Source organism: Hyla sarda, chromosome 12, assembly GCF_029499605.1.
Source record: "Hyla sarda isolate aHylSar1 chromosome 12, aHylSar1.hap1, whole genome shotgun sequence".
Lineage (NCBI taxonomy): Eukaryota > Metazoa > Chordata > Amphibia > Anura > Hylidae > Hyla > Hyla sarda.
Window position 1 is genome coordinate 36,276,186 of NC_079200.1, and position 9,938 is coordinate 36,286,123.

The following is a 9,938-nucleotide window of genomic DNA, read 5'->3' on the forward strand; positions in this document are numbered from 1 at the left end:
ATACTACATTTGCATAAATAAAACTTTTATATATTTTTTTAGAAATTTTTCTGGAATAAAATGTGACAAAAAAGCTGCATTTTTAGACTTTAAAAAAAATTATAAATTACGTTTACGCCGTTCACCATATGGGATACTTAACATTATATTTTGATAGTTCGGACATTTACGCAGGCGACAATAGCAAAAAAATATTGAAAATTTATTTTGCCTTTTTGGGGGTAAAATGGGAAAAACTGACAATTTTCATTTTTATTGGGGGAGGGGATTTTTCACTTTTTTAAAACTTTATTTTTACATTTTTCAACTTATTTTTTTTTTTTACACTTTTTATGTCCTCATAGGGGACTATCAATAGCAATCATTTGATTGCTAATACTGTTCAGTGCTATGCATAGGACATAGCACTGATCAGTATTATCGGTCATCTTCTGCTCTGGTCTGCTCGATCTCAGACCAGAGCAGGAGACACCGGGAGACGGACGGAGGCAGGTGAGGGGACCTCCGTCCGCCATTACAGATGGTCGGATCGCCGCAACAGCGATGCGGGCAATCCGATCATCTATTTTATTATACACATTCTATTTTATCATGCGCATCAGCTGTGATCTGTACTGATCACGGCATCTGAGGGGTTAATGGCGGACCATGGGGTTAATGGTTGGCCATTACCGGTGGGTCTGATAGCAGCCAGAACCTGCCGTGTATGACCGCGAGCACCGCTCCGATGCTCACGGTCATACACAGGACGTAAATGTACGTCCTGGTGCGCGAAGTACCACCAAACCAGGACGTACATTTACGTCTGTGGTAATTAAGGGGTTAACGGCCGTTCTCATGACGGGTAACAACGGTTCCCAATGGCTCCCATTTACTATTATTAGGTCAGTCGGGAACCGTTTTTTGAAGGGAATAGCGGGAGCAAGCAGTATTTTTTCTCCTTCTATTCTCCCCGGCTTCCCTGACGGGCATCACACTGCCGTGTCATTACAACGATGTGAAAGGAGCCAAATACTGCAGTTCTGACAACTCCTACTCCCCTCTCGTCAGCACTGCTTTCTGGTACCTGTACAGCCGTGGTCTCAAACTATGGCCCCCCAGCTGTTGCAAAACTTCAACTCCCAGCATGCCCAGACAGTCAATAATTACAAACATGCTGGATCCTCCAGCACAAGAGATGCTCCTTGTAGCCACAATCTCGGTCAGTGTTCCCAAATCAGTGGCCCTCCAGCTGTTGCAAAATTACAATTCCCATCATGTTCTGATTAGAGATCGACCGATTATCGGTTTCGCCGATATTATCGGCCGATATTCACGATTTTGGACATTATAGGTATCGGCAATTACCTTGCCAATAATGCCCCGCCTCCCTGGCCAGAGACCACCGCCAAGATAAGTTATCGGCCTGAAAGGTCGCAGATTATCGGTATAAGCCCGAAAAAACGGTCGATCCCTAGTTCTGATGATCAAAGTTTGGGAAACAATACTCTAGCTCAGTGGTCTTCAACCTGCGAACCTCCAGATGTTGCAAAACTACAACTCCCAGCATGCCTGGACAGCCGAAATAGCCGATAACTTATACCGGAATATCGGTATAAGTTATCGGCTATCGGACTGAAAGGTGACAGATTATCAGTATCGGCCCTAAAAAAAATCGATATCAGTCGATCACTAGTTCTGATGATCAAAGTTTGGGAAACAATACTCTAGATCAGTGGTCTTCAACCTGCGGACCTCCATATGTTGCAAAACTACAACTCCCAGCATGCCCGGACGGGAGGTCCGCAGGTTGGAGACCACTGCTCTAGATTGTAGATAAGGTAATGAATGGAGGATCCCTCCTCTATTAACTTAGAATATCTTTCTATGATTTAGGAACCCGACAACCTATTTGGAGAGTTGACTCATACTAAGATAAGAACATATCTATATAGAGAGTAACATGCACCTACTACTTGGTACTGAACCCATACCTGAACCCCTTCATGCTGACTATGATCTCGTAATAGTTGATGGCCCCATTGACCCATGCAAGAACTTTCTACTCTATGATATGAAGAGCAGTGTGTGCAAAAAATGGCTCCACATCATTTCCCATACTGGGAACCCCCCAGTACATTTTAATATCCCACTTCTCCGTCAGAATGCTGAACGTCTTGTATAGATTTCAGAGGTATATAGAAAAAGCATCTTCATGCTTAAGCAACGAATGACAATGTTAAGAGGTTAAAAAGTTACTATTCTTTGTTCTTCGGTGAAGATAGATACAATATTTTAAGTCTTTCTGCTGATGAGTATAGGAAAGAACAGTCTATAGTACCTTGCGAAGACATTAGTATAGTTGAACACTGGCATACGAGGGACAACTCAACAACCCTATGGACAGGTTGTTGGAAGTTGATAACTGCATAGTAGGACAGAGCATAGACACAGAGACACGTTAAAGTGCTCAGAGTCCTTGTTCTAACATAAAATGTTATCGTTCCTCTTAAGACTTGTTCAGAAGCGCCTGTAGATACTGTGCAACCACATCTGCCGATTCCCACGGCACCACCTTAGCTTTGTAGGATCCCTTCTGCTTTTCTTCCATCTTTCTGATAAGTTTGTGCATGGGATAATTCTTTCGAGGGAAAGCAACATCGGTGGAAGTAAATATAGCAGTTGGACAAAAATCATTGGCCCCATCACCAACATATAAAAGGCTCTCGAACTTTACTCCTTCTTGGGACCGTTCATTGAGGTACTCGGCCACTATCTTCCTCTTGCACATGTTTGCCGGGCATTGAGGACAGCTATGAGAATGATAAGGTCCGAGGGTCAGGTATCCGCTTTTTTCCAGGCTGGTAGGGTTGCTGATAACCCTGCGGAAGAGAGAATGATAGCCATACCTTTTTATATTGCTCTCGATGCCAAACATATTAGCATCAGAGATAAGGATGATCTCGAACCGATCTTGGTTCTTGGCCAGGAAACGGAAGAGAGTAGGCATTCCAGGTGATAGAGGGATTTTCTCATATACAGCTTTGAGGTCATTGAGCCTCACTCCTTTATCTCCAAGATATTTGAGAACCCTCTGCATGTACTGGTTGTAAAAGCCATCTTGGAAGGATTCGCGTAACCAGTCAGGAAGTTCCTGGTCAGGTGCAACCTGAACCACCGAATCATCACTGTTCTCATTGACGATTGTCTCGTCAAAGTCAAAAATGAGAAGGTACTTGTGGGTGGAGGCCATCTTTGTCACCTATAAGACAATGCCACAGTCAGTTAATTGTACAAGCAACAACATTGTTCTTGGACTCCTTAGACGCATAACTTCTTCTAGAAAATGTAAGGAAAACTGTCAGATATTTTCTCCCGCACTATTCACACTACTGGTGAATAGTGCGGGAGACGCTGATTAAAACGAGCCATACCTTGCCCGGATCCGCCCGTCGTTCACCCACAATTTTAGTTTTAATCTATGTGTATATCTTGCTGTAACTGGCACGGGCAGAGCTTCTGCAGGTTAACTGGCACTGACGTCAGCGCAGCTTATGAATATTCATCCTCCCTCCAGCTCTCCCTCTCTTCACCGCTCCTAACTGGAGGGAGGGGGGATGAACATTCATAAGCAGTACTGATGTCAGTGCCAGTTAACCTACAGAAGCCCCGCCCGTGCCAGTTACAGCAAGCTATACACATAGATTAAAACTACAATTGCGGGCGAACGGCCAGGCGGATCCGGGTAAGGTAGGGCTAGTTTTAATCAGCATCTCCAGCACTATCCACCAGTAGTGTGGATAGTGCGGGAGAAAATATCTGACAGTTTTCCTTTAAGTATTTCTCACAGAAAAGGATTGCAGTAACACCTTTTTTTGCTATACACATGTTTATTCCCTTTGTGTGTATTGGAACTAAACCGGCTGATGGGACCCCCGCCACCCACAACCCCCACCCCCGGGAACGGGACCCCAACTCCACGCGCTCCATTAATTTTAATGGGAGCACTGATGATGCCCGAGTGCTGTACTCGGGTCTCTTCGGCACTCCCATAGAAATAGGAATGGATGGCGTGCCATCTACTACATACGCTCACCACTGAGAGCTGGGTCCCGTTCCGGAGATCGCGGGGGTCCAACCGCTACTCATCCCCTATCCTGTGAATAGAGGATTTGTTCATATTGGCTGGAGTTCCCCTTTAAGCTTGGTAGTGAGTAAATGACTTTTGTGTTTGTGTTGTTACATATTTAATACCTGTGTTATATAAATGCGGTCTACTTTTTTGAGATGCATTATGGGTATAGTCGGAGCTTCAAAGCAACCCATACAGAAGCAGCACATGACAACACGTTACTGATACACGAATGCACAAGTGTACCAATGGTATACATGCAACTATAATCCATCATATTACAGTGGTGAAATCTGGAAACTCAGATCTGCTCACATAGATCAATGATATATCATAATATCGCTGGGATGATATTTCTAAAAGAAAGCAGCCATGTTGCAAAACTACAATTCCCAGCATGCCCGGACAGCCGTCGGCTGTCCAGGCATGCTGGGAATTGTAGTTTTGCAACATTTGGGAGGTCCGCAGGAGGCAATTATAATATCCGGATTATAGCAATGCTACTCTATATATATATATATATATATATATATATATATACACACATCTAGTACTCCCGAGCTATAAAGAATCGTATATATTTAGATGCCCTATATGTATATGTACTGAGGGCAGCATAAACAAGAGACAGAGCCGATGCTTAAGTTGATGTATGTGCAATGCAGATATTGATGATCTTTGCAGGGCAGGGAAGTAGTCCTCCCCATTAGAAACGATCAGTAGTCTTCCATATTCAGGAGGACCCTTTCCCACCACCCATTGAGTGACAGCCTACAGCTGTCAATCGGTGGCAGATGGGCAGGCGGACCTGGATACCAGGAGAATGGGAACAGCTGCATTATACAATGTGTGTAATAGATCATTGTAATCAGCTTCTCAGTAACCAGTTTATGCTGCACTCAGATAGGGCCTAAACCTAGTGACTGATTCCCTCTAACACAGTTCCAAAGAGATAAGCAGCTAAATATAGGTTAATTGTATACATAGACTCATACAGTGATCAGAGATCTGGAAGTAAAAGCGAATAAAAAACTGGCTTGCAAATTGCTGGGCAGAGCAGTTGGCAATGCTGATGTAAAGCTGTCAGTCACAGCCTACTAGATCTCTATTAAAGGGGTTCTCTAGTAAAAGACAACGTATCCCCTATCTATGGGATAGCAGAGAATGCCAGGGTGCCGTTATCTCCTGAATGGCACCCTGAGAGGAGTGCAAAAGAGACCCGAGCGCTGTACTTGAGCATCTCTGGTTCTCCCATTGAAATAACCAATGCACGTCCCGTCCGCAGCAGGCGCTTCTCTTATAACCTGTAGACAGGCGTGGTGCTGTTTCTGGAAGAAGGCAGATTTTATTTGATTTATTTCCGTAAAAAGGAACTGTACAGGATTAGAAAGATATGGTTAGTTTATTCTTGAAACAACGCCACACGTGCCTGTAGGCTGAAGCTGGTATTGCAGCTCTATTGAAGCAGACAGGGCTGAGTGATAATTTACTTCTAATCTATGGACAGGAGTGGTGCTGTTTCTGGAACTCTGCTGCTGGGGACACCACTCACTGTCCCATGACTTGTATATCCATAGAAGAAGAAGCGGCACTCCAAATACGTGATAATGTGATTTTATTCACCCATCAGGTCAAAGGTGCTACGTTTCGGTCTGCACTATGAGACCTTTCTCAATGGCTTAAGAAAGGTCTAATGGTGCAGACCAAAACGTAGCACCTTTGACCTGATGGGTGAATAAAATCACATTATCCCCCAGTAAGAAGGTAGTACCCTGAAATGAACCCCCTCTTCCTCCCAGTAAGAAGGTAGTACCCTGAAATGAACCCCCTCTTCCTCCCAGTAAGAAGGTAGTACCCTGAAATTAACCCCCTCTTCCTCCCAGTAAGAAGGTAGTACCCTGAAATTAACCCCCTCTTCCTCCCAGTAAGAAGGTAGTACCCTGAAATTAACCCCCTCTTCCCCCCAGTAAGAAGGTAGTACCCTCAAATTAACCCCCTCTTCCTCCCAATAGGAAGGTAGTACCCCCAGATTAACCCCCTCCCCCAGTAAGAAGGTAGTACCCTGAAATTAACCCCCTCTTCCTCCCAGTAAGACGGTAGTACCCTGAAATTAACCCCCTCTTCCTCCCAGTAAGAAGGTAGTACCCTCAAATTAACCCCCTCTTCCTCCCAATAGGAAGGTAGTACCCCCAGATTAACCCCCTCCCCCAGTAAGAAGGTAGTACCCTGAAATTAACCGTTTCTTCCTCCCAATAGGAAGGTAGTACCCCCAGATTAACCCCCTCCCTCAGTAAGAAGGTAGTACCCTGAAATTAACCCCCTCTTCCCGCCAGTAGGAAGGTAGTACCCTCAGATGAACCCCCTCATCTGGGGGGGGGGGGGGCCTCCATGTCTATTTTGCTTGGGATCCCCAAATTCCTTCAAACGGCCCTGGAAGGGAAGCTACCTTCAGTAGGTGGCAATCGAAAGTTCTTTTTCTTCTGTCTTTTTTAAAAGCCTTCCAGTACTTATCAGCTGCTGTATCCTCCAGAGGAAGTTGTGTTGTTCCTTCCAGTCTGTCCACATTGCTCTCTGCTGCTGGAGAGGGGAGTTCTGCAGTTTCTTACCAATAGATCAGTGTTTTACATCCAGGGTTCCTCCAGCTGTTGCAAAACCAAAGTCCGTTCAAGCATGCTGGGAGTTGTAGTTTTGCAACAGCTGGAGACTCACTGGTTGGGAAACACTGCAGTAGATAAAGGAATGGGACCAACCAAAAAGGGGTTGCCTCTCTTTGAGGGCCCCACAGCACTCTCATGATCTGCCCTTATGGTGTCATATGCCCTTGGGTGCAATTGGATGTAACTTTCTCAGTGCCTCTGTAATGCCATCCCTGACAGACCATTGCATCATGTTTTGCTTGCTGCTGTTTCGAGGCAGTTTCCTTGCCCATCCCCCACCTCCGCATAGGACATAGGGGGCATATATGTAAAAGTAGCCATAGAGGTCATGATGTTAACCTTACCAATGAAATTATCTGGTGTTGAACCCTATGATATATGAAAAAATATATCTCTTAGTGATCATCAGTTAAGTTATAGTTTGTTTAGTAATAAAAAAATAAAAATAAAATATATATATATATATATATATATATATATATATATATACACACACACAAACAAGATGTGAACTTTGCTACATTGTTGCATTTATGACAAATCCAAATTGATATAGTACAGTGGTCTTCAACCTGCGGACATCCAGATGTTGCAAAACTACAACTCCCAGCATGCCCGGACAGCCATCGGCTGTCCGGGCATGCTGGGTGTTGTAGTTTTGAAACCTAGATATTATGAATCCTTGTATCAATACATGCAGTACAGCCACCAAAGCAATGCCCAATATGATACATTGTGTATTAAAGAAGAAATATTGCCAGCTGATGTCCATGTACCCCTAATATAAATGACCTCTTCCCCCCTCTCTTAAAAATGTAATATTACAATATCATCCTCCCTCCCTATTTAGTGGTTGCTTCCATTGCTTGCTTTGCCCTCTACTTGTAAACCCCCTTGCTACCCCCCAGTGGTATCTCCCCTCTTATTATTTAAAATGGGAGGTCAAGACAGTCCATGTCATGCACTGGGGGGAGACAGGATTATCTTACGTTCTTTTCCTGACGGCTGCTCTCTTCTGTCAGTGGTTAGATGCTGTTCTATCTGTTATCTCCTCCGATGTTTTATATCACAAGGGAGCACCGGCTGCATCGCATCGCAACGCGTCACCGACGGAGCAGCCAATGGGACGCGTCAGCGGAGAACGGAGGACGCCGCAAGAGGGAGGGGCGTCAGGCGCCCCACGCCATGTAGCCACGCCTACTTCCATTCACAAGTAGCCAGGTGGGCGCGAGAGAGGAACGCCCACATCTGTAACCACGCCTACAAGTTAAGTAACGCTGAAGAGACGCCTCTATCCGTGCTGTGTGTTTTGTATAATTCAGCGGTTTCCAACCAGGGTGCCTCCAGCTGTTGCAAAACTACAAGCAACTCCCAGTATGTCCGAACACGCTCCGGCATTACATTACTTGTTTTACCACATTGTAATAATAAACAATATATTTGTGGGCCAAAATATTTTAAAAAAAAGCTATTTTGTAAATTTTGGAGGTTTTTTGTTTTTACTCAGTATCTTTATTCTGTAGGTCCATACAATTACGAAGATACCCAATTTATACAGGTTTTGTTTTATTTTACTTCTTTAATTTAACCCCTTAAGGACTCAGCCCATTTGGACCTTAAGGACTCAGACAATTTTATTTTTACGTTTTCGTTTTTTCCTCCTCCCCTTCAAAAAATCATAACCCTTTTATATTTTCATCCACAGACTAGTATGAGGGCTTGTTTTTTGCGCAACCAGTTGTCCATTGTAATGCCATTACTCACTTTATCATAAAATGTATGGCGCAACCAAAAAAATACTATTTGTGTGGGGAAATTAAAAAGAAAACCGCAATTTTCCAAATTTTGGAAGGTTTTGTTTTCACGCCGTACAATTTATGGTAAAAATGACATGTGTTTTTTATTCTCTGGGTCAATACGATTAAAATGATACCCATGATAATGCACTTTTCTATTACTGTTGCGCTTAAAAAAAATCACAAACTTTTTAACCAAATTAGTACGTTTAAAATCCCCCTATTTTGAAGACCTATAACTTTTTCATTTTTCCGTATAAGCGGTGGTATGAGGGCTAATTTTTTGCGCCGTGATCCGTACTTTTTATTAATACCATATTTGGTTATACAAAACTTTTATTACATTTTTTATAAATTTTTTTGGGAATAAAATGTTATAAAAAAGCAGCTATTTTGGATTTTTTTTTCACGCCGTTCACCGTACGGGATCATTTACATTTTATTTTAATAGTTCGGATATTTACGCACGCGGCGATACCAAATATGTATATAAAATAATTTTTTTTACACTTTTTGGGGGTAAGATAGGGAAAATGGGACAATTTACGTTTTTATTGGGGGAGGGGGTTTTTCAAATTTTTTTACTTTATTTTTTAACTTTTTTAACTTTTATTTTTACGCTTTAATAATCCACATAGGGGACTATTTAAAGCAATCACTCGATTGCTAATCCTGTTCAGTGCTTTGTATAGGACATAGCACTGATCAGGGTTATCGGTCATCTTCTGCTCTGGTCTGCAGGAAGGCAGATCAGAGCAGAAGACTCCCGGAAGACATCGGAGGCAAGTGAGGGGTCCTCCGTCTACTGTGCAGGATGATTGGATCGCCGCGGCAGCGCTGCGGGCGATCTGATCATCCTGTTAAGTGACCGCGATCCTGCAGATGCCATGATTGGTATTGATCACGGCATCTGAGGGGTTAATGGCGGACATCCGCGGGATCGCGGGTGTCCGCCATTACCGGCGGGTCCCTGGCTGCGATGCACAGCCGGGACCTGCCGCGCATGATGCCGGTATCACTCCGATGTCCGCGGTTATGCTCAGGACGTAATTGTACGTCCTGGTGCGTTAAGTACCACATCACCAGGACGTACATTTACGTCCTGCATCGTTAAGGGGTTAAAAAAAATTACGAGTTTTTGTACGAAAATGAGTATGCTTAAAATTGTCCTCTTCTGACCTCTATGACTTTTTTATGTGTGAGGGCTCATTTTTTGCGCTGTGATCTGTCTTTTTTTTTTTTATCAGTACCACTTTTGTTTTTATAGGACTTTTTATTTATTAATTTTTTTATCGCTGTTTATGCCTTTTTCTGGTAAATGATGTGACCAAAAATCAGCAATTCTGGACGTTGGTATTTTTTTACGTTTCTGCC

The 9,938-nt window shown here is 43.4% G+C and overlaps 1 protein-coding gene across 1 annotated transcript; it reads right to left on the reverse strand.

The window, feature by feature from the left end:
- Nucleotides 1-213: 213 nt before the first annotated feature.
- On the reverse strand, nucleotides 214-8,146 carry PHOSPHO1 (phosphoethanolamine/phosphocholine phosphatase 1). Its single transcript, XM_056547566.1, has 2 exons — nucleotides 7,758-8,146; nucleotides 214-3,241 (listed from the first exon to the last, which is right to left on the reverse strand). The coding sequence occupies exon 2, from the start codon at nucleotides 3,230-3,232 to the stop codon at nucleotides 2,489-2,491; it is 744 nt and encodes a 247-aa protein (XP_056403541.1). The 5' UTR covers nucleotides 3,233-3,241; nucleotides 7,758-8,146; the 3' UTR covers nucleotides 214-2,488.
- Nucleotides 8,147-9,938: the final 1,792 nt, after the last annotated feature.

Coding starts and splice junctions, on each gene's coding strand:
- PHOSPHO1 (XM_056547566.1), bottom strand. CDS start 3,232: ATGGCCTCCACCCACAAGTACCTTCTCATTTTTGACTTTGACGAGACA.